Source organism: Euleptes europaea, chromosome 6 (genome assembly GCF_029931775.1).
Source record: "Euleptes europaea isolate rEulEur1 chromosome 6, rEulEur1.hap1, whole genome shotgun sequence".
NCBI classification, from domain to species: domain Eukaryota; kingdom Metazoa; phylum Chordata; class Lepidosauria; order Squamata; family Sphaerodactylidae; genus Euleptes; species Euleptes europaea.
Genome location: NC_079317.1, coordinates 60104337 through 60129599, shown reverse-complemented (window position 1 = coordinate 60129599; position 25263 = coordinate 60104337). Strand labels below are relative to the sequence as shown.

The 25263-nt window shown below is 40.7% G+C and overlaps 1 protein-coding gene across 3 annotated transcripts in view; it reads right to left on the bottom strand.

Annotated features, from left to right (window-relative positions):
- The window catches only part of AMBRA1 (autophagy and beclin 1 regulator 1), a 190111-nt gene that overhangs the window by 70216 nt on the left and 94632 nt on the right, over positions 1 to 25263 (bottom strand). For 2 of the 3 annotated variants that reach the window (XM_056851046.1, XM_056851048.1), the window contains one exon: positions 10655 to 10765. The exons of the other annotated variant lie outside the window; for it this stretch is intronic. In XM_056851046.1, coding sequence (XP_056707024.1) covers positions 10655 to 10765 — 111 coding nt within the window. The remainder of the gene's footprint in view (positions 1 to 10654; positions 10766 to 25263) is intronic. 3 annotated transcript variants of the gene reach the window in all.

Below are 25263 nucleotides of genomic sequence, written 5' to 3'. Positions count from 1 at the left end.
TGTCCGTCCTGATGAGAAGGTGCATCCCCACCAACTGAGGACCAAAATGCAGGAGGGCATTCCATATGGCAGTAATCTCTAGGAAGTTGATGCTTTTCTTGAGATGTTCGGGTTCCCAGAGACCTTGAGCTGGTTGATCGAATAAGGTCGCACCCCATCCCGCCAGGCTGGCGTCCGTGAATAATTGGACCGGCGCCTCGTGAATGTATTGTAGTCCCCGAGCTAGATTCTCGTGAACCGTCCACCAGGATAGGCTCACTCGGGCAGAGGCTGATAGGCTGAGGAGTCTGTGTCGTTTCTTGGCAATGTCCTTCTGGAATGGGCGGAGGAACCACTGTAATGGCCTTGCCCGAAAACGAGCCCATGGCACCGACGGGATGCACGAGATCATGTGTCCCTGGAGCTTGGCCAATGCCATTAGATGGAAAGTTGGAACGGATGCTGCCTGTTTGGCGAGAGAGGATATAGATTCCACCTTCTCCGATGTGAGAATGAGAGAGTTGGTCGTGGTGTCGATGACTACACCCAGATGAGTTAGTCTCTGTGAAGGTGTCAGTTGACTTTTGCTCCAATTTATCATGAAGCCATGATCCTGCAAAATTTTGAGCACGATGTTGGTGTGAATCCGACTGAGTTCCTGCGTGGGAGAACATATGAGGATGTCGTCCAGGTACGGGTGTACCTGGACCCCTTGCTTGCGGGCCTCTACCATGAGGGTCACTAGGATCTTGGTGAAGACCCTCGGCGCAGATGTCAAGCCGAATGGCAGGGCCCGGAACTGATAATGTTCTTTCTGAAATGCAAATCGCAGGAACCTCCTGTGACTCTGGTGGATGGGGACATGGAGATACGCCTCGGTGAGGTCCACCGAGGTCAGGAAGGCTTGAGGTGTTAATGATTCTGAGATGGACTTCAGGGTCTCCATCCTGAACCTTTTGTAGATGACAAACTTGTTCACCCACTTGAGGTTCAGGATGGCTCTCCAGTCCCCATTTTTCTTTGGGACCGTGAAAAACACGGAATACACTCCCAAGCATCGCTCTGAGAACTCGACGGGCTCTATGGCTTGTATGTCTAGAAGATGTCGTATAGCCTCTTGAGTGCGGAGTAACTTTTCTTTGCCTAGAGGTTGTGTTTTGGAGATGAATCTTGAAGGTGGGGTTTTTCGAAATTCTATCAGGTATCCCTGATCGATGATGGAGGACACCCAGTGATCCGTCTGGGATAACTGCCATGCTGCCGCGAAGCGGGAGAGACGGCCCCCCACCGGGCCTATGGAGGCGTCATTGCTTGAACTGTTGAGGTCCATAACCAGCTCTGTCCGAGGGCTGGTTGGAACGTAGGGGTCTTGAATAACGGCCTCCTCTTCGAAAGGAACCCTTGAAGGTGTTCCAAGAACCTCTCCGCTGGTCGCCACGAAATCTCTGGAGAGTGTGGGATGAGCGAAAGGGACGCGAATAGGATTTCTGATCCCGCTTGTAGCTCTTTGGAAGCGCCTTTTTCTTGTCCCTAGTCTCAACTAAGATAGGGTCAAGATGATCGCCGAAGAGTTTCCTTCCTTGGTATGGAAATCCCATTAGATCTGCCTTAGAATGGTGGTCCACTTGCCAAGGTCTAATCCAAAGAGCCCTCCTCGAAGCCAGTTGAGTGGCGATGGCTCTGGCTGAAAAGGAAAGTGAATCTAAAGAAGAGTCGGCCAAAAAGGTGACCGCCCTTAGGATTCTAGACACTCCCTCCTGGGCTTTCTTATTCTTATCAGGAATAAGTTGACGTAGCTTACGTGTCCAGACTATGGCAGCCCTTGACACCAATGCCGATGTAATAGAGGCACTGATAGCTAAGGCGGAGGCTTCATGGGCCCGTTTGAGGGAGACTTCCGCCTTCCTGTCTAGAGGATCTCTAATAGATCCCATGCCATCCCTTGCCACTACATCGTTAGAATGTAATGCACAGACAGGAGCTTCTACCACTGGGGGTTGAAGCAACTGAGCCGAAGCAGGAGTTAAGTCATAGAATTTTTTAGCTATAGCCGGTACCTGTCTACCTGCCAACGGTTTTTCCCATTCAGCTGTAATCAATGAAGTAAAATAGTCCGGGACTGGGATGGCTCTAGAAGGGTTAGTATGTCTGTGGAAGAATTCTTTTGAGCCCTTGAGTTTGTCAGAGGCTTGGGGTTCCTGTGACTCAGACAAGTCCAAAGCCTCTAGGGTCTTAGCCAGGAGGGAAGGGAAATCTTCTTGAGGAAAAAGTCTAAGCTGTTTCTCCTCTGGTTTTGGAAGATCCTCCTCAGTGGAGGAGTCCTCCTCCTCCTCCTCCTCCTCCTCGTCCTCAGAAGGACCTGGGGAGGATTGGGACTGCACGACAATCGACCTTCTAGACTGTCCAGAGGACTGGCCAACAATAACCTTTTCACTCCCCGGCCCCTTGGGTCTATGGAGAGTGCTGGGACCCTCTAGGGGGTCCTGATACTCCTCTGAGCCTCTAATTGAGGGAGTAGGAGAAGCTTGGGCCGCCTGCAGGCCGTCCACAAAAACGCTCCTAATGAGCTCAGTAAGCTCTGCTCTTAAGGCCGCCAGTCCCCCGCCATCCGAAGCCCCCGCGAGCGTTGGTACCTTACCGTGAGCAGTCATCGGTCTGAGGGAAGCAGCGTTGGCGTTTGGTGGGACTTGGCTAGCGGCTTCAGCGGCCGCGAGAGGCCCCGCCGCTTCCAATGAGCCCGCTGAGCATTCTGAGGCCTCTAAATCTTCTGGCGTCCGGCTAGCAGCCGCGCCCGGCGCCTGGCCCGCAGCCGCGCCAGCCTCCAGGTCTTTTGGCGACCGGCTAGAAGCCGCGCCCGGCGTCCGCCCAGCGGCCGCTCCTAGCTTAACCCGCTCCGCCACAGACGTAGCGGCGGGTGTAGAAGGCGTCCGGCCAGCAGCCGCGCCTGCCCCCTCCTTCTTCTTCCCCGGGGGGGTGAATTTTTCTTTTTCCCTCTTCTTGAGGGTCTCGCTTCCTTTTTCTTCTAGGATTGTCCCCCTTAGAGGGGTCCGAGGAATCCCCGCGGCTTGGCTCTGCCGCGACAAGGAGCCCTGGGTCTAAATCCCCTGGGGAGATAAACTCGTCCTGGTGGGACGCCGCCATCTTTTTTAGGCGGGAAAGGACTCCAACCCTCCGGGCCCCAAACACCAGACGCGACAGGGGAACAGACAACAAAGGCAAACAATACAGAGGTAAAGAAGGTAACCGGATGGGGGGAAAAAAGGGGGATATAATCTACTGCTCTAATTATTATAAAGAATTTAATCGAAAAAATGGCGGAGCACCGCCACAAACCTCCTTCCCTGACAAAGGCAGGAAACAAAACTGAGGCATTCCGATGGGAGGGGGTCATTTCCCCCGGAGAACCGGAAGGCCTACATTTTTGTTGAATCCTGCCTTCCCTAGCAAATAAAGGAAAATAACCCAGATTGAAGACGCCCTTCTTACCTAGAGCGAGAAAATAAAATACTATCCACTTTCAGCAACCAGCTTTCTCGCTGTTTATTTTAATGCCTATCATTCCTTATTTTATTTGCAGTTGAGTTATTTTCAGTCTGTCTAGTGGCACATAAACAGAAGGAGCATTTATAAATCATTAGCACAAACACAGGAAAGGAGATTTCTGTCTAGTAGTCAGATGATGGCCTTTTATGAAATGTTCGCCATTTAAGAAGAGTTGTTTTTTATATGCCAACTTTCTCTACCACTTAAGGGAGAATCAAACCAGCTTACAATTACCTTCCCTTTTCCTCCCCACAACAGACACCCTGTGAGGTAGGTGGGGCTGAGAGAGCTCTAAGAGCTGTGGATAGCCTAAGGTCACCCAGCTGACTTCATGTGTAGATGTGGGGAAAACAATCCAGTTCACCAGATTAGCATCTGCCCTTCATGTGGAGTGGGGAAATCAAACCCAGTTCTCCACATCAGAGTCCACTGCACTACGTAACATGGTGACATGTAGTTACATGGGTCATTAATCAGTTTTCATGCCAAACCCAAAATTTTGCAAAGCTGAGATGCAATACAAATTGCCTCACCATATAAATACCATGTAACATTTAATGGCATCTGTAGAAACGGAATAAAAATCCCATGTTGGCACCTGAAATTCCTTCCTGCAAGTCCTGAAAACCTTGCCAGAATCCACAAGGTTTTCATTAAACCTTTTCTATGGAATTCAAAGAGTGCATTCACTCTACTGACTTGTATTGAGCCATAGGAAACATGCCGTTATTAAGGAGAGGGGATACATGCATCCCCACACTGTAGCTTTGGGTAGGTAATATTTTACTGTATTGCTACAAAATGCTCATATTAAATCTATTATTTAATCTTTCATTAAATGGAATTGGGGGAGGAGAAGAATATAAAGTTGTCTATTTTCAGATTAGCTCTCTGGGCTTGAGAGAGAAGAATTTGAAACGAAATCCTAGATATATACCTCCGTGGCTTGACTTACAGGGTTATATAAACTAGGGTGATCAACTGGCAGCACTTGTGCCAGAAAAAACTCAGCAAACAAGGATTTGCAGCACACCTCATGCCCACACACCTCTAAGCTTTATGCTCACCGGTTTATTAGATGAAAGGCAAAACCACACAAAAGCATCAAATGCTGCCTGTGTATTGTGGAGTGCATTCGAGTGGCATTATCTCATTTTAGTTTTGACTTGTGGCACTCTTGCTACAAATGTAGAATAGCAGCCCTGTTCAGATCTTAATTCAGTAAAAGGTTGCCAGGGAGGATGAGGGAGAGAAAATAATGATAATGTTAAAAACTATCACATCTTGCCGTAGCCAAAATGAAGGCTGGAATGCAACATCCTTCTCGGATGGCCGTTAAATACAAATATGTATTATCTGACTAGAACAATGCCCCCATGGCCCATGTCAATTGTCGATGAAGCTCAGAGCCTTATTCAATATGCATTTGAAGTGCTGTTACCCACACTACAATTTCCTAATGGTATTTTAAGTTCTGTACTTATCTTACAAATGTATGTTGCAGGGTAGTGATTTACATCTTACACCTTTGAAAATGTAAACAATAGGCACTGTATAACTCAAGGGAAGTAATACTACCACTGTATTCTGCATTGGTCAGACCTCACTTGGAATACTGTGTCCAGTTTTGGGCTCCACAATTTAAGAAGGATGTTGACAAGTTGGAGCGTGTCTAGAGGAGGGAGACCAGAATGGTCAAAGGTCTGGAATCCATGCCCTATGAGGAGAGACTTAGGGAGTTGGGTTTGTTTAGTTCGGAGAAGAGAAGGTTGAGGGGAGACATGATAGCCATGTTTAAATATTTGAAGGGATGTCATGTTGATGAGGGAACTAGCTTGTTCTCTGTTGCTTCAGAGGCTAGGATACGGAGTAATGGATTTAAACTAAGAGAAAAGCGATTCCACCTAAACATTAGCAAGAACTTCCTGACGGTGAGGGCTGTTCGATGGTGGAATGCACTGCCTCGGAGTGTGGTGGACCCGTCTTTGGAGGTCTTTAAGCAGAGGCTGGATGGCCATCTGTCAGGAGTGCTTTGATTGAAGGATCCTGCATGGTGGAGGGAGGGTTGGGGTCACTGGGGATGTGGGGGGGAGGTAGTTGTTAATTTCCTGCATTGGGCAGGGGGTTGGCCTAGATGACCCTGGTGGTCCCTTCCAACTCTATGATTCTATGATTCTATAACTCAAGAAAAACAATCTGTGCTTAGTGATATAACTAGTCTCTCATCCTTGTCTTTTAATGCCTTAGATCAGGGTTCACCACGTGGTACCTGTGGGTGCCATGGCACTCATTGACCCCTTTCCTGGTGCCCCCCTAGTGTTTGTAGAAAGGGGGGCAGGTAGGGCTTTTGCCCAGCAAGGCTTCTGATTGGCTGTGCAGATTTTTTAAAAAGTTGATTTGGCAGCAGTTCTAACCACAGCTCAAGGATCTTCCCTGTGTGGTGGAAGGTAAGCTGCAGCAACCACTGTGTGGTGGGCTCTGACTCCTGCGGCAGCCATTATGCGGCTCTGCCCGCCATGCTGTGTCAGAATTTCAAAGGTGCTAACAGGCTCAAGAAAGTTGGGGACCCCCTGCCTTAGCACATCCCTAGTTTTCTAAGTGGTAGTCTGAAAGGATGTGTAATTTCAGGGTTCACAGTGCCAAGAGACAGACTCCAGAACAACTGGGTAAGTTCACATACACCTTGACAAACAAACAACTTTATTACAGCCTTGCCAGAAAAAGACATAACACATACACCTTGAAGCAGGCTGTAATTCCCCCCCAACTCTTTTCCCTTCACTCTTTTTGCAATTTCTCTCCCTGCCATAGTCTTAAAGGGGTCTCCTTCATGCTAAAACCATCCTCATTCTTCATTCCTAAATCCAGCTTTCCTGAATTCAGAAAGCGTGAATCCAGCAGTCATGATTAGCACTGTGAGTCACGTCAGCTTTTAAGTCTAGCATTTGATTTTTCTGACAGCCTCTCTTACTACATAGCTGCTGTGACATATGTTAATTTTTCAACAAGATTACTGACACCAACTCACAAGTGTCCATTAAAGCAAATCTCTATATTGCCTCTCCATACCTGCTACTTTTAGTGCAATTATGAAATAAAGTGTAGGAGACAGCACATTTTTTGTTTTCCTGGTAGCAAAACCTAATTTGTAGATTACCACTGCCAGCTTTTTGTTCTGCAATGTCTTTCCAAGATATATCAATTCACTATGCTCTTGCAAATTATTTTCGTCAGTATTCTACAAGGATTTTCTAGGGGTTCTGGAGCAAGCTCAGCATATCTATGCACACCTTGTGATCCTTCTCTGGAAAGAATTCACCATGATGTATCAACAACAAGTCAGCTTAATAACCTCTTCTCCATCCCAGCCTTTGCGATCCATTCTGCCCTTGGTCAGCATTTTGGGGACATGTTGTTTACTTTTCTCTTTTCTCCAAGGAGAGCATAACCTCCCAACAAAAGTCAAGTTACCAAAAACCAAATACGTAAGAATGTATATGCCAACTTGTAATAGTATGTCATAAAATCTTTGTTGTGTAGAAAAGGAAGTTTACTTGGGTCAAAACCCGTATGGTCACTTCCTTGCAAGACTCAGGCTTGTCTATTGCTGATATTGGGGTTAGTTTAAGGAACAGAGTTAAGGCAGTAGGGGGATAAATTTAAGAGACTTTTTTTTGTGTTTATCCCATTACCCTTTGAATAGGGCAATATTTTGAATATTATAATACTAGTTTGAATCTGATTTAATTCCTCTAGCTATAGTGCTTTGTTGTAGGCACATTAGTACATTTTAAAGAAAGGGAAAGAATGATACTCCTTAAAGGCGACCATTCTGAAGGGACTTAGTTAACATAAAAGTCTATCGTCTGGGAGCTATTATAGTCCAACTCTAAACATTTATCTTTCCACCTTAAAAGTACCAGACACTGACTTTAACTGTATCATTGGGAAGAACATAACATATTGGGATGGGGGAGTATTTAAATATAAGAACAAATAAATATATAAATAAAACAGTAAAACAGGCATGCTTGCTGGATCAGATCGAAAGATCAACTACCCCAGCATCCTATTTTCAACAGTGGCCAACAAAGTACTTCCAAGAAGTCCACAAGCAGGATATGAGGATAACCACATGCCCTTATTGTTTGCCTCCCAGCAACTGATACTGGACATGGAGGTGTCATTTTAGGCATTCCAGTTAACAGCTGTTAATAGACTGATCACTCTATAGTTGTCTGATCCCCTTTTAAAATCACCTAAGCTAGTAGCCATCACATTTTTTTAACAGCAAATTCCATAAGTTAATTGTTCTCTGCAAGAAGTGGAACTTTGGCTGCAACAGATGCCAGTCTCTTTCCAGGCACAATCCAAACCAAGGTTTCATAGGTTTAAAGCCCTAAATGATTTGGGGCTAGGTGACCTGAAGGATCACCTCCACTTGTCCAGCCTACCAGTTAAGATCCTCCTTACAAGCCCTGCTCTCTGTGCCCCTGCCTGCAGAGGTGAGGCAGGTGATGAACATGGACAGGGCTTTTCCAGTGGTGGCACCCATTGGAGTATACTTCCTCTTGATGCTTGTTTGAGCCTACACTCCAAGCCTAAATGGTTCTTTTTACCCAGTATTTTAGTTAAAGGAACTGACCTTTTAAAACTGTTTTCACAGTCTGCTTCAAGCATGAGAACTTTTTTATGGTTATCATTTTAAAAAGCTGAATGGTTGTTTTTATCCTCTGGCTAGGTTTTTAATAGCTGGATTTTAACAGTTTGTTAATTTTTAATCATTTTAATACTGTTTTATGATTTTTATCATGTTTTATTTTGTAAGACTCCTTAAGCAGGTTCTCTGGAGAGGCAACAAATACATTTTCCAAATAAATTTGTTTTAACCGCCAAGAATGTAGTGTTGTACTAGGGACTGAAGTGAGATGAACCCAGAGATTTCAAGACAGTTTTAGCTTCCTTCATTTAATTTTTCAGACAGAAGTCATTAGCTTTGGTTACAAAGACTTGACTATTTCTTTAACTGAAATGAGAATCCACTGCACTAAATACACTCTATGTAGGCTGGCAAAAAAAAGCAAAAGCTGTGTGACCTAGTTCTATGAATCAGTTTTATGTCTGACATCTGATTTTCCGACAACCTGTAATACCTAGAGGAAATGCTGAGTGTGACAAAGGATAAAATATAAAACAAATCTCAAGCTTAAATAAAATGAAGGCAAGCAAAACAAAAGCTAGGCACCAGAAGAACAAAATCTAATCTCTCTGATCGCTGCACTTTGCAAAGGTGAACAGCCTGTAAAATTTTTGTACTTCTTTCATGTCCACCTGTCATTTTCATCTTCTGAGCTTATGATCACTATTTTTCTTAGTTTCATTCTGAATGTCTACTGCATATCTAGCCAAAAGTCTTTTACTAATCCCCAGAAGGGAATCAACTGGTCTAAGGCATCATGAGACACATGGTATAGATTATAGTAACACTTTATTAAAAACTGTATAACTCCAAATTTAGTCACGCATCAATTATTTTTAGTAGACATGTCCTGAAAATAGAGTTAAGAACATGAAATGGTGCCTCAAGAAGCTAATTATTTTCCTGTTGTTTGGAACCTAGAATTTATAAACAGCTTGCAGTAGGATTGATCTGTTTTTAGAAAGCATGTTGCACCTATTAGGAGCCGCCATAAAACAGCACTAAAACATCATGGAAAAGCATAACATGAATCGAAACCAACAGGGAAAATTTTTTTTCCTGGTGGCCCTAAGCTCTCTGTGTTATAGAGTATAATGATGGCAAAAACCTCTCTTCTCACCAGGAGTACTGACTACTTTATTCTAGTCTTATTCTAGCAACCAGGGTCCTTCTGTACAGCAATCCAGGTATGAAGGGAAGCACAGAAGATGCTGAAGTGTTACCTGCCATGGAGAGTTAAGAGAAACCTTCCTGAGAAGTAGGAAGATGACATATTTATTAAAAGTCATCTACCCTATAAATTAAAGGACAGCTGACTTTTTTTTTTAACAAGGTCTACTTTTTTGTATTAGAGTCCTCACGGGACCACTGGTGAGTTTTTAAATGTATAGAGCACACACCCAGGATCTCTTAGCCGCTAAGGTATAACTAGTTCAGCTTACATGATCCTGAGCATGTATTTATTCTTGCTCACCACCACAAAAGTAATACAGACCATACAGAGAAAAGGGAAACAAAAAAATCCATAGACTAATGCATCCCTGTAGAAAGTTACAAATATCACTTAAAAACAAAATGTGGTGGGGTCTGAATTCTGCAAACGTTTCACATCCCTCAAAATCACACATCCCACACTGATTTTTCAAAGGCCTTGAAAGAGAATGAAAAAGCTCATCCTACTTAAAGTAGTGTAACACAGATTGTCAACATCTTGACAATGTATGTCTGGCCATGATGTGCTACAATGAAACCACCAGTTGGTAAAACTAGGAGCATTCCCACTGTTGAATACGCACAGTTGCCTTGGCAATAGAGCTCCTCTTCCTACACTACCAGTAATTTAAACTGAGGGCGAAACACTGCCTTTGAGTGATATTATCAATGAGGCAAATCTAACTGTCTATTTCATAGAATCATAGAGTTGGAATGGCCATCTAGTCTAACCCCCTGCTCAATGCAGGATCATCCTGGAGCATCCCTGACAAGTGTTTGTTCAGCCGCTGCTTGAAGACTGCCAGAGAGGGGGAGCTCACCACCTCCCCAGGCAGCCGATTCCACTGCTGAACGACTTGGCACCATGACGCCCTCTCACTTCCCACATTGTCCCTAATGTATATGAATCACTAGGAAAGAAAAAAAATCAGTGCCCCAACTCCTCCAAAGATACTACAGCAAAAGCAGAGACTGAAAAAAACACAACTACAGTACAAGAATGGCCTTTGGGAGAGGGTCGCCTTTTTATCTCAAAATTTGAGAGCATAACATTATGGGAAAAACTGAGAACCAAATGGTATAACTACATGCACAGTAATCTCCTCTAGTCCTTGCCTTCTACATAACAAGTTGCATTTATCATGCCAATAAAGGTGACTGAAACTGAAACTGAACAAGTTGCACCTGAAATTTGGGGTACTAGCTCCCTATCTAGCTTACCATTGCTTATTTCGGGTAAGTCAAATTTAGTGAAATCCCACCACTGAAGCCGGTAGGTGGTATTGGCAATATTGCTGGCCACAGCAGACTGTCCATCTCCAATCACAGCTCCTAGAAGAAAGAAAAAGGGGAAAGCTGAGATCAGTTGAAGCTGAGGGATCAATTTAGTCATCACGTATATTCTCCAGATGAAACACAGAGGTCTTTCAGGTCTAATTGTGGAAGTTTCTTGGCTCCTTTGCAAAATTAGAAAGGCAAACCATAAAATGCATTGAGGCCAAAACAGAAGAACAGACATTACTAAATACAGACACACCCTAACAAATGGTTAAAAAGTTTTGAATAAAAGTGGTAACTAGGAAGAAATCACCAGACTATTCACCCAGGAATTATGAACACAAAGGTAAAAAAAAAGCAATAAGTGCACTGCATAACACTGTGCTAAAATCAAGAGCAAGGCAGCTAATGCAGCACTTTAACAGAAGAAAACAGCTGTGAATTTTATGCCAATAAGTTCTAAACCTCAGGAGGTCCCTAAATTTTTTTAACTGGAAGACAGAAATCATCTAATTGCTCTGCTTTCTGAAGAAGGGTTTGAAGAATCTAGTTCTGATGCCATTAGAAGAAAGGCTATGAAGCTAGAAAAGAACATGGATTGGTATGGTATAGAAACTCTGGTGCTTCCTGGTATGAAGAAGATGAAGACAAGAAATATATAATACAGATATCTAGCAAACCAAGACCACAAATTATAAATAGTATTACAATAACATTGCCGTTGTATCACAGTATGAGAAGGACACACATAATGAGTGAGGGAGGACTGTTCCACCACCCCTGGCCCTTTCTCCATTTTTAATGCCATACCAGTGTCTCCCCCATACCAGTGTCTCCCATCCCCTCCTCTCCACATCTTTCTCCTTGTGGCCAATCTCAAAGAACTCTGTGGTTCCTTTTTGCAATGTCTGAATGCTCAAAAATGTCACTGGAGCTTGAGTGTTGGTTTTTTTACCCCACATTTTGTATTCTTCTGAAAACATCGGGGTTTTCCCGGCTTTGTAGAACTATCTACCATAATCCTGGGTGGTCCCACTGTGCAGATGATTTGATTCACCCACAGTGATCACACATTAGATATACAAATCTCTGTGTGATGAATCCTGTAGCCAACAAAAGAACTCTAGGCAAAACACTTTCCTTACCAAGCAGGCATTGTTTGTAAAAGACAATGGGTCTAGCATTCGTAGGCATAGTTTCAGCACATACATGAGGGGACAGAGGAAACTGGAAAATATATGCATGAAGCTCCTTTGGATTTTATTTTCTTGAACAATTTGATACATCTGCCATTTTAGCTACTTTACAACTGACTCCAGATAGTTAATTCTGTTAATTCTGTATCACGAGGAGAATGTTCTTTGGGGGAGCACTGAAAAGAACTCCTCTGATTTTCTTCTTTTGAAATGAGTAGAATGCTAACATGAGAACATCTGAGGACTCCCCCTCCAATTTTTCTATTGGAATCATGGGGGGGGGGAGCCCTCAGATGTTTTTCCATTGGAAAAAAAAATCCACTGGAAAAATTTGGGGGTGGGATGAAAATATTTTTCTTTTGGAATGAGCGAAATGTGCTAAGATAGCATAAGGTGCAGTAATTTGCAACTCTCCAGTGTTTTTGTATTGGGTATATTTGTAATTTTACTTCTAAAAAACAGAGACATTTATACTTTTAAATTTCATAAATACACCAATTAATACAACTTTATACACTAAGTTATAAATGATGCATTTTCTGTTGTTAAAGTAGCAAAGCTGTTTTAGGAAAGTAGGTAATGCATATATTTCAATTTCTCTGAAAATTTCTGGGGCGGGGTTCCCCATGGCTTTAAATTCTTTGGAAATTTTTCATCTCTGGTTGTGAGAATAAAATGGAGAAAAAAATGTGCACTGCCCTGAGCTCCTTGGAGAAAGGGTGGGATAAAAACGTGAGAGGCACAGCAAGCAGGTGACTTGCTCCATGGAGGTTTTGGTTGAGAAGATAAGGTAAAAAAGCTAGACAGTGAATCCAGATGACCCAGAGATAATGATGGCAGGCAACATGGAACAGTATGATAGAAGGGATAGAAATCTACCTGCCTGGTCAGGTTAGGAATCTAGGGTGCTTCTGGGGCCCATTTTGCTCCAGGAGAGACAAGTGTTGATGGCAGTCAGGAGCGCTTTTTAGAAAATATATCTGTCACAGAGACTGTGTTTCTTTCTGGAGAAGAGGGATCTTGCCACACCAGTCCATGCTTTTTAACCTCTGCAATAGACTGCTGTAGCACACTTGTTATGATGCTGCCGTTAAAGCTGGCTCAAAGCTCTCAGTTTGTGCAGAATGTTGCTACCTGCCTCCTGTTACAGGGAGGTAGAAACATATTCAAACTTATTGTGCAGCGATCACACTGGATGCCAATCATCTTCTGAACCAAATCCAGTGCTGGCACTTAGTTTTATAACCCTTCATGGCCTTGGCCCCATCTAACTTTGAGACTGCCTCTCCCCAGCCACTGCTCACATTTTCGAGTGGCCACCCTGGTCTATGTGCTCAAACCATTCGAGATGACCACATCTGGCTTTTACTATCCCAAAACTCTGGAAGCTCCTCAACTTCTGAAACTGTATGAATCTTGTGTTTTTTGAAAAGGATGCAAAGCTTATTTCTTTGAAAACACCTATGGCTGTTGAGTAGAGGTTCCTGGTTTTGTAATACTGCTGCTATAAAGGCATCACAAGCAGTGACGATTATTTATGAGCATTATTTTAAGCAGTTACTGCTTTATAGTTTGGTTGGAACTGCCACAAGCCTTTTCTAGGCAGCATATAAATTGTTTATATTTTCCCTCTCTTTAAATGCCTTTGTGCATCTAATTTTCCCTTTGAAACTTAAGCTGTTTTGATTGGCTTCCAGTTTTAGTAAACTTATCAGTTTATATAATCTTCAGTTGAAGATTATGGAGAATTTCATACTTTGCTCCAAAATGTTTCCCAGTACCTGATATAATCACCCTCTGTGAACCCTTGGAAACCAAGCACATAGCTTAAACATTTTAAGAAAAAGTGAACATGTTTTCAATAATTATGTTCTCTGGAGGAGGCTCAGAAGACAGTTGCAGCAACGATACTGAAGACAGAGATTCCAGGTAGTTCTGGTTGAGAGAGATGGCAGACAGTCCGGTTGTTTTGGCAGATGGTTCAAGCTTGCTATGCACTGGTAGGCACAACAGCACATAAGGTGAACAGGCCTAGTTGTATATGTTCCTCTTGATTCTTTCCCTCCCTTTGGCTTCCACTTTTCAAAACCTAGCAAGGAAGTTCAGCACTATGAAATAAACGCCGAGGAGAACTGGCATGCAAGTGAAAAAGAAAGCCAGAGAAAAGGAGAGGTGCTAAATCAAAGAGAAAGAACCTAAAAATGCAGCTCTTAGCCCCTGCACGTGATTAACTGTCCCACTCTAGACACAAAAATGGCAGAAGAGACTAGAGTGCTTCTTATTGAATACTCTGACATAGCAGGCCTCCACATACAGCTATCTCCACTCTACATTGTTTAACGGAAGGTTGTGCACAGAGCACAAGCATGACAATTGGTTTGGCGACATTGGAAGTTTGGAAGCTGCATTTTTTAAAAGCCTACAACATGCTTTGAGAAGCCTGTGTCAAGGTTCTTGCCCACCAAATAGCTAATTGCACCAATTGGACTTTCTCTCATATATAACTCTGTCCCTCTCCTCCCTTCTCAAGCTCAGTATCTGAACCTGGCAGACAACAGCTTTGAATCATCAAGTTACTCCCGTCCCTACCAAGCTATGGCTTGGCCATGATTATTATGCAGATAATTATAACATATTCCCAGATCTTTTAGATGAGAAAAAATCAGGCATGAGTCTACCCCAGGAGAACTTCTGCTGTTAGTGGTGGGCTCTTACAGGCCATCCTACATACAGCACTTTCCCGATCCTTGTACCCACAGTGAAAACAACTCTCCTATGGTTTAACATTCCACAATACACACTTATTCTGTTATAGAGATTTACCTAAGCCAGAAAAAGCAATTTGCAAAGCAGCCTCTAGTTGCATGCCCTTGTTGTACTTTGTTTCTTGGGCATGACATTACTCATACCAACCAAAGCCATATCCTTAAAGGAAACAATAACAAATGGACATTTTAGGATTTTGGGACAATTTCTGTGAGTGTGTGTGTAAAACAGCTACAGAAATATCAAAATTATTTGAGAACACTGTTTGTCTGATCAAAGCTATCACTTGAACTCAGTTTTTATACTACTCCCTATTTGCTCTTTCTGGTTGCTACTGCACCCCTTGGCTGCTATAAGGGGAAAACAGGACAAAATAGGGGCTACATCTCATTTACTTACTTCACACCCGCTGTCTTGTTGACGCCAGCTACCAGTCAGCCAGTGGTAGACACTAAAGACTAACAGAAGGATCAAATTTGTCTTGGGTTATTTTTAGATAGAAATTTACGGAATAAATGGGTTTGGGCCATAATAGGTGCGAGCCAGCTCACCTCAGGAGTGTTCATTCTGTAATTTATACACATTGATTGAGAAACTGCTGACACTTATACTAATTAGGTAATTGAGACATGTAATTATTAAATTACATCCAGTTACATTTAAGCAAAATGTCATTCAGTTTTATACCATGAATTTCTAAGGCAAAATCTCTATTACAACACCAAGCCCAAAAGCATACTGTAGAAATCGGCATTTGACAACAGAAGGGAGAAGGACAAGGTACATACCACTGGAAAGTAATTTTTTTTTTAAAGTCCATACAATGTCCAAACATAGAAACACAGAAAAAAGAAACTATTCGTCTGTTCAAAGAGAACATGCTTCTCATGGCAGAGTCTTCGAGGCTTCTTGTGTAGGTCAACTTAGACTCTACATACAAGATATTTACTCAAATACAAGTCTAGGTTTTTTCATAGTTATGTCACCAAAAAAAGAGGAGATCATCCTACATTTGCATATAAGTTACAGCTATGTCCAATTCAGGTTGAGTATCCCTTATTCGGACTGCCCAGGACCAGAAGTGGTCCGTATTTTGGATCTTTCCAAATTTTGGAATATTTTGGAATTTTTGCATATACCTAATGAGATACCTTGGGGTGGGACCCAAGTCTAAACACGAGATTAATTTGTTTTATATATACTTTCTACACATAGGCTGAATGTAATTCTAAATAATATTTTTAATAATGTTGTGTACATTGAACCATCAATGGTGCTGCTGAGGGCCAGTGAGTAATGCCTACAAGCCGGCTCAAAACGTCCAGTTTTCAGATCAGTCCGGGTATCGGATATCCAGATAAGAGATACTCAACCTGTAATAATTTTTATGTGTATAGCATTCTTAAGGGGGGTTGTCTTACATTCAGCATTATCTGATAGCTCTTTCAAGTAGAGCCACATTTGTAGACCCTAAAGATAATGGAGGAAGACTTACTCAAGATAATTGGGACCTTTAGCACATTTAACTGGCCAGTAAACAAGCAGGCATCCAGTAGAGCGGTCTCAATATAGGCAACCGAATGCCACCTCAAGACTGTTTTTTTTTTTTAATAACTTAACACATAAAACAAAACAAACAAATACAATAATAAAAAGAAAATACAAAAGAGTATCAATTATATAACCTGTTTAATACAATCAAAATTACAAAATTACAAAATTCAAAATACCCTTTTGACCCACCACCCACCATAAAAAGTGACCCATCACCAGACTTCCGGAGAAGTGTCTAAACAGTTTAAAGATTACACTATTGACAATAAGATTAAAAAAAAAGTAAAACTTATTTCTATAACTCATTAACTAAAATAGTAAAATCCATTTTTGCCAGTTTATCCCAATATGTGACGGCCTTCACCCATGTTTTTTTAAAATTCTTCCATATCTTTTCCATGTAGGAATTCTGTTAATTTGGCCATCCTCATATACATCCATAATTTCTCTCTCCAGTCACTAATTGAAGGTTTATTTACTTGCTTCCAAACTTTGGCTATTATAATTCTTGCAGCAGCAAAACTATATTGACAGATGACCCTATCATTTCTATCCATTTTTTCTTGAGGAATCCCCAATAAACAAAATGCAGGATTTCTTTTTACTCTCGTATTAATCAAATTATTAGTTTCTCTTATTACTTTTTTCCAAAAACTTTTAATTTTTTTGCATATCTACCATGCATGCATAAAAGTTCCTCTTTCCTTTCCGCATTTCCAGCATAAATCCATATCTCCTTTTTTCATTTTGAAATAAACCAAATCTAATAATATGAATATTAAAATCTTTGTTTACCTTTTCCTTATCATACCACAAATATGCATGCCATCCAAAACGTAAATTAAAACCTTCTATTTCCAATATTTTGGGATTCCCTAACAAAATCCATGTCTTTAACAAACAAAACAAGATGCCTCATAATACATTCTCAAATCTGGTAACCCCAAACCTCCTGTTTCTTTTAATTCAATTCAATTATTATATGCTATTCTATGTCTTTCTTTGCCCCATAAAAAATTTAAAATATATTTTTTCAAAATTTTAAATATTTGAGCCCCTTTTATGATTGGTAAATTTTGAAACAAAAAAACCATTTTAGGTAATACCATCAATTTAATTACCAAAATTCTACCCCATAATGATAGAGGTATTTTTTCCCAATTTTTTAAATCTATAACAATTTGTTGCCATAACTTAATATAATTGTTTTTAAATAAATTAAGGTTGTTTGAAGTTAACCAAATACCCAAATATTTTATTTTATGTTCAATAGAGAAGCCTGTCCTTTTTGATAATTCTTGCTGCTGCAAAAGTGTCATATTTTAAACCAATATTTTATTTTTATTTATTTAAAAACCTGCAAGTTTTCCAGACTAAACCGTCAGCATAAGATTTAACCTTAAAATGATTTCTCCCAAATTGACATCCTATTATATCTGGGATATTTCTAATCTTTCTCAATAAAACTTCTAACACTAAAATAAACAATAAAGGTGAAAGAGGGCAACCTTGTCTAGTGCCTTTTTGGATTTCAAATTGTGATGTCAAATTACCATTGATCAACAATCTAGCTGATTGACAAGTGTAAATATTTCCAATAGCTGACTTAAAATTTTTCCCCAAGCCCATATACTCTAATATTTTTTCATAAATTTCCAGTTTACATTATCAAACACTTTTTCTGCATCTAAGAATATTATTGCTATAGGAGTAGTGACTGACTCTTCTAAAAGATCTATTACTATTCTAACATTTTGACTAATCAGTCTACCTGGGAGAAATCCAGCTTGGTCCTCATGTATAACCTGATTTAATATGATTTTTAATCTGTTTGCTAAAATAGCTACAAAAAGTTTATAATCATTATTCAATAATGAAATTGGTCTATAATTTTTGACATCCAATAAATCCAAGTTTGGTTTTGGTATTAATACTATATTTGCTTGTTTCCAGGTTTGTGGGATGGATCCGTTCTGCAAGCAATGATTCATCACCTTTAAGATAGTTGTTCTATGAAGGTTTTATAATAAAATACTGTAAATCCATCTTCGCCTGGAGATTTATTTAATTTGTTTTTACCTATAACAGTTTTTAATTCCTCCATAGTTATTCTAGAGTCCAACAGTTCCTTATACTCTTGTGATATTCCATCCCAGTCAAATTGATTTAAATAGACATCCATTTCCCTCTCTGAAACAACATTTTGTCTATATAATAATCTATGAAAGTTTCCATAATTTTTTGTTTGTCTGTTGTTATTTTACCCTCCTTCTTGATTTTTAATATTGGTAATTTCTTCTCTTTAAGCTGCCAAGCTAATAATTTACCCGGTTTATTGGCATGTTCAAAAAATCTCTGTTAAACATTATTTTTTTCTCTATTTCTGAAGTTATTAAAATTTTATATTGATATTGTAACTTTTTTAACCTATCTATCTGTTCTTGTTTGAGTGATTTATCTTGTGATTTTCTTAGCTGTCTTTCTCCCAGTTTAATTTCTTCTAATATCTTCTTCTTTTGTGCCTCCCTCTCTTTAAACCATCTTGAATTTTGTTGTATCAAAAGTCCTCTAACTACTGCTTTACCGGCATCCCATACTACTTCATCTGAAATTCCTTTGTCTTCATTCTCAGGAAAATAATTTTGTATATCTATTTTTAGCTTATCTACTATTTTTTTTAATAAAAATTAATTTATAGACCATGGTTTATTTCTCTTGTCAAGACTGTTAACAGGCAAGTGAAAGAATTCTGCACCAGCTAAAGTTTCTGAACCATCTTCAAGGGCAGTGCACAGAGTACATTACAGTAATCTAATCTGGAACTCACCAGGCATGAACGACAGTAGCCAGATCTCCATCTTTAAGAAGGCAGCACAGCAGGCCTATCTGCTGAAGCTGATAAAAGGCAGTCCCTGCCACAGCTACCACCTGCAAATGCCATGTCTAACAGTACCCATAAACTTTGGGCCTGATCCTTACAGTAGTGCTTGACCCTGTTCAAAGGAGACATTTACCCCAACCAGCTAACTTTGATAATTTCCCATCGCTCTTCAATTTAAAAAAATCAAGATTGTGAGCCTGGTGATACAAAGCAGCTTCCAAAGCCACACTGCTTAATAGGTTGGACGTCTAAAGTACGTTCTTTCAAGAATCACTCCAGTAATCACTTAAACTGTTTGGGGGGGCATATGGGGCTTCCATTGGCAAACACAAAGGTGACGAAAGCTGTTATTCAATGGGTTTGATGCTTGACACTGCTGTGGAAAAGAAATCCCAATCTTTCTCCAAAGATGATTTAGATTTCAAAACGCTGAAGTACAAGCTGCAAGGCAATTGAAATGCAGTGAACGTGGGTTTGATTGGCAACTTTCCTGCGTCTGTCTATCACTGGATAATAAACACTGGGTGATGACAGAAATAAAGATAAATTCTTCCTGCAGCACCCCTTCTTCAACCGCCCCCAGTAAGCATATGACAGAAGAGTCAAAGTGGGGGGGGGGGTCAGCCCTTCAAACAACACCCCAAAAGGTTATTTTTCTTCTTATAAGATGCCTTCGTGTAACTTATCCATATATCATCACCACTCCCTTTAGAAGACTGTATTTTAGGATACATGAAAGAATCTACACAGCATATTTTAGGGCTGAATCATATGGTCTAAACTTGGAGCACACCAGAACATGTGCCTCTGGACGTTTGCATGGTCCTAAAAAGACAAGGAGTTTCAGTTGTTTCATGACAAGGATCTTCCAACTTGCTCTGTTGTCGTCTACAACAAAAGATACTTTTGTTTGCTTTTTCCCAATTTTAATGCTTTTTATTTTAGACTTGGGGCAGAAAAGACAGATATGCTGCCTTTCAGGTCAAGACGTAGATCCCCAGTCAAAATGTCTTCTACTGTTTGAAAACATTGTTAGTTCAACTATGCAGAAAATCATAGGACAATAAGGATTTATATCCGGTCAAATCCTCTGTATCCCATGTAATTAAATCCACATCCACCAACAATATGATACAAGTTATTTAGTGTACTGCACCTTACACGAGTGTTCTTTCACACCTGCACACACACTGTACTGCCTGCAACACACATAGTTCATGAACTATAGAGAGGTTCAGACATTATATATTGCTGCCTTCCACCAGCAATTACCCCTAAGTTGTTTAAGAGACCATGAAACTGTACATTTGACCAAGATATTATTCGTTTAGTTTTTCAGTGAATCAAACAATGGCTACTTTTGTCCTGGCTTTGACCAAAACTCAGCTGAACTTGATTTCATCCCATGTGCTTAACTGTTGATACTCAATGATGATTATTAAACTTAATTATGAATTGAGTCAATAAGTAATGCTTATAGCTGATTTTCATGCTGCAGTGTTATATTTATCATTATGCTTTATGGCAAACTTGTAATCAAGACATAGAGAAGCATGGGAGCAGACGGGTTTTTCTTATATTCCCTACACATCCAAAGTCTCTATAATTCTCCCACACCAGCAAAGGGAAAGACATACGATCAGTCAAGAATTCTTAATGCCGGAACAATAAATCAGCAAAACTAGCAGACCTTAGAAGATTCCCTATAGTCTGCTAAACAGCAACCAAGGTGTGTGTGCGTGGGGGGAGGGGGAGAACCCTCTCTCTCTTATTACCCCTAGAAGTGTTAACATTCACTTTCATCTGAACTACAGTATCAACAATGAAGTACAGAGCTACACTGACATTTCAAGAGCTTGCTGGTATCACTCCTACATTGAGAACAGCCTTGGTGGAAGATTTGGGAATGGAAAATGAACTCCTGCAAAGCTAATAGATGGTGTTGGTAAATCTGGTTCCTGAGAAGATGGCTTACTTTAGTGAGCGTTAGGGTGTCAAAAGCAATGAACAGGTCTGTGCATGGGAAATCAAAGTTTCAATTATTACACAGGCTTTATTTGGTGCAGAGGACCTGTCTCTCAGATATAAAATGGAAGAAGTAGTTTGTCAATGTTCTCTTCCATGCTTTTATATTTGTATAGCTTGCCGGGGAATAAAATGTTACATTTGAACTTTCCTGATGAGAACAGGTTCCCAGAGGTAGTTATTCTATTTCTAGAACTTCTACAGCACAGACTCTTATTTAAATAATGATCTGTCTCAATTTGGCAGTGATTTGTTATGGGATACACTGAATGCAGCTGATTAATTTGATTTGCGAGACTTTTATTTCATGAGAAAATTGTAGACTCTTCAGCATTTCTCCAGTACATTTGTAGAGTGCTGCATTGTTTCTTTGTTTTATCAGCATTTTGTTCTACTAATCGTTAGCTCTTCATACAGGCTATGCTTTCTGTGTTAACTGCATTTGGTGCTGTGTCCTGGTTTTTCCCTCTCCTCACCCAAGATCTTCCCTTACTGTACTGGGAACAACTAGTTGTTATCTGATCATGGTGCCTGGTACTCCCCTCTTTTCCTGACACATACTTTTCCTGACACTGACCATACTTTTTGGCTATCACCACCTGCTGCTACAAATGCCCACCCTCTCCATTTCTTTCCTAGCTGCTGAATGTATGGCTCTGATTTGAAGTAGTGCCCAAATCCACATTCCCATACATCTTAACTCTGCAATGACGTATCTTCTACCATTTTTCTACATGTTCTGGAGCTACTCTTCACCTGCAATTCAGTTAGCATAGGTTTGTTTCTTCTGTAGACTTGAAGGATATCATCTGAAGGACTTTTGTAACTATGCAAAAGTGCCCAAGATGAACATATGCTACTATGGCAGTTGTAATGGTTATGTTACTTTGGACGCTGAGAGCTACTTCAATAAGTACAGATTTTCTAGACATGAAGTATTCATATAATCAGACAGACCACTGGTCTCTATAGTATCTTTTATCTACAAATAAGCACATTCTACACAGGAAAGTTATAGTATTTGGAGAGACCCACAGTGCAATAGAGTTGCACTTACCTGTAACTGTTGTTTGACTGTTCTTCTGTGCAGGCACACATGGGCACAGAAGACACGAAGATGAACATGTGCTCATGATGACTGTGCTCATGAGAGCTAAATTTTATTTTTATTTAAAATACATCTGCACACAAGAAATAGAAGCAAAAAGAGGACCTGCTCAAAACTTTAGTCTTAAGCCCTTGTATATTTCATTTCAGATGGGAGCCCTTCTAAATATTCAAGCAAAGTCTTAAGCCTTGCTGCCTAGGGTAAAAATGCCAAGGAACTTTACCACATTTTGCTTTGAGCCTAGCTATTTTTAGCTCTGATGCAAGTTATCATTGTACCATCCTAAAGACTGATGTTAAAACAAAACAACACACTCTTGAGACCTCAAAGACTAATAATTGGATTGTGGAATAAGCTTTTGTGAGCTAGAGCCCTCTTTGTTACACATATGAAATGCCGCACTTAAATGTCTCTCTCTCTCACACATGTGAGAAGCTAGGGATGGGGGAAGTTACAATACAGGGATGGAGAGGGGGGAGTCATGTTCCACATAGTCATGGCCACAACCAATGAGTGCCTGTAAATACCTATGCAATCATGTTCTAGACAACAGTTCAAAGCACAACAATGTCCCATGTGTGTTTGTGTGTGGGGGGGATCAAATTCTCCCAATAAGACTAATGTGGGCTGTCATATCTGATCTCATCTTTCCACCACCACCTACTACGTGGGCAGCAATAAAGAATGTATGAAATGCGGGGGGACATTAATTTACTATAAGGTTAAACAAAAAAAGTATATACATTAACAGCAAGTAAAATTAAAGTTACGTATCTTTTGTTTTGCTCCTTTAGCACATAAACATAAGGATAAGCTCACATACCTTGTGTTGCCTGGGTACCATTTCAGTTTACAAATGATTTCTGAAAGAGAAGTCAAATTCCTAGACCATGCTTTAAGGCTTTTTGAAATACTTATGAACTTTAGCCAGCAGGATTCCGAAACCTGATCAGTACTCTTACATACCTTCTTTCTTAAGACATGCGCCTTATCATTTTATACTTTGATCCCCCTGCATGGGTGCTTGTGTTAGCAACTATATCTTCATTAAATGCAGTTGGAAATTTGCTTTTTCCCATTTCTGCTCTCTGTGCCCCATCCTGAACAGGGGAGGTGGGCGATAACCAAAGACAGTGGGGCCTCCCTGCCTTAGGAATGCCTTCCCCTTTAAGGCTTACCTAATGCCTATTTTACTGCCTTTTAGGCACCAGACCAAAATATTTATTTTTACATAGGCATTTATCATTTCAGCAGAGGGGGTTTTAAAGGGTTTTTTTTGGGGGGGGATGTTTGTTTTTTGAGCTGCTTCTATCCTAAGGACTGGTTTATGGATACCATTTCAGGCAGCTGAATATTGCTTTATTCTGCTTTTTGCCAATGGTTGGATTGTGCATGTTTCACGGCTGGCTTTAATTGAATAATATAATTTAATAATTGTTATGCTCTTGTTTTATTATTTTATTTTTATATTATTTTTACTTTGCAAATCACCTCAGCCAAGCCTCTGGAGAGGCAGCATATATGTTTTCAAAACGTATAAATATACATTGCTAGAAACTTGTTCTTTAACATCCACATTACTATTTATCATTTGCACAAAAACAGAGAAAAAGTCCGTGCCTGGCAGGCATTTCTTTGTAGAAAGCTCTCTTTCTTCTCTCTTTCTGACTTTTCAGAGCATGAAATATGTCTGCTAATCCTAATTGCTTCAGATGGCAAACCTTGCAATGCAGGACAAAGAGGTCAGCTCTCCTTCAAAAAGTGTAACTGTACGGAGGCTGCAGACACTCTTCTGGTAGGGAACTGCTAACAGAGCAATTGCATCAGCCTTCCCTTCTTGTTTTACTGACCTCTGATAATGGCAAGTTTACTCTGGATTCTTTACAATGACTGGACAAAGATTCACTGAGAAAGATGAGACCATTTTCCTAGAACTGCTTCACTTTTCCCCCACTGTAGGTATTATTAACTGGAGCCCAAAGTACTACTGTTCTGATGTGCCTAATCCCAATGTATTATCGCGAGAAAGAATCCTCTCTTCCAAAGAAGGGTAACAGAGGTGTGTACGACATGGTGGGATCTATTCCCAGAATGGTAACTATTTTGTCTCAATCTCTAGCTTGCCTTATCCTTAGTGTTTATGGGGAGTTACAGTTTTAGTAGTATATATCTCACGACAATGTCAGACAAAAATGTCAGACAGTGTCAGATAGCTTTTGCCCCAGGAGTACACAAATGCAGTAAGCTGTCCTCGTGGTAATCAGTAGTTGAATAATGGGAAGACATGGGCTCTAGGCAGACTCTTTAGACAGCATCGCAGATGGAGTAATAGGAGTGCTGGCTTTCTTGGTAGTTAATACCCTAACTGAACAGCCAGTGGCAATGGAAATAGCAGTGAGAAGCAGGAAAGCCCCTCTGAAAGTTGGGCGAATTTGGGAGAATGGCATGTTAATGGGTAGAAGCTCAGGTGACCATTGAGTGCCTAGATGCCTCGGACAGCTGAGCAGGAACACAACTTATGGAACAGCCCCACTGACCCACAACACTCACAGTCTTTGCTGGACTTAAATCCAGCCATCAAAAACTGGCCCTAACAAAGACACTTTGTAATTTCAAACAATGCTCTGGGAGGTCCTCTGTGAACTTCCACAGATATGGCACAACAAATGAGAATGCCTCTTCTCTGCACACTTATTTTCTGAATCTATGAACACATTGGGTAGCCAAGAGTTTTTGAGAGAACATGAAGAGAAGAAACAGGGTACAGATGAGGAAAGCTAATAAACATTCACAGGTTTTGGTTTATAATATCTTACCTATGGGTATATGAAGGATCTAAGACAGGTAAAGTATCCCTTATCCGAAAATCCAATATCCGTAATGCTCCAAAATCCATAACTTTTTGAGCCGACATAGCCATGCATGACTTACAGTGTTTTTGCCGGTGGCCATGAGTCTTCCCACCCCTTAAAGGCGCAGTGCTTCACTCTCTGCATCAAATCTCGCCCCTTCCAGACCACAG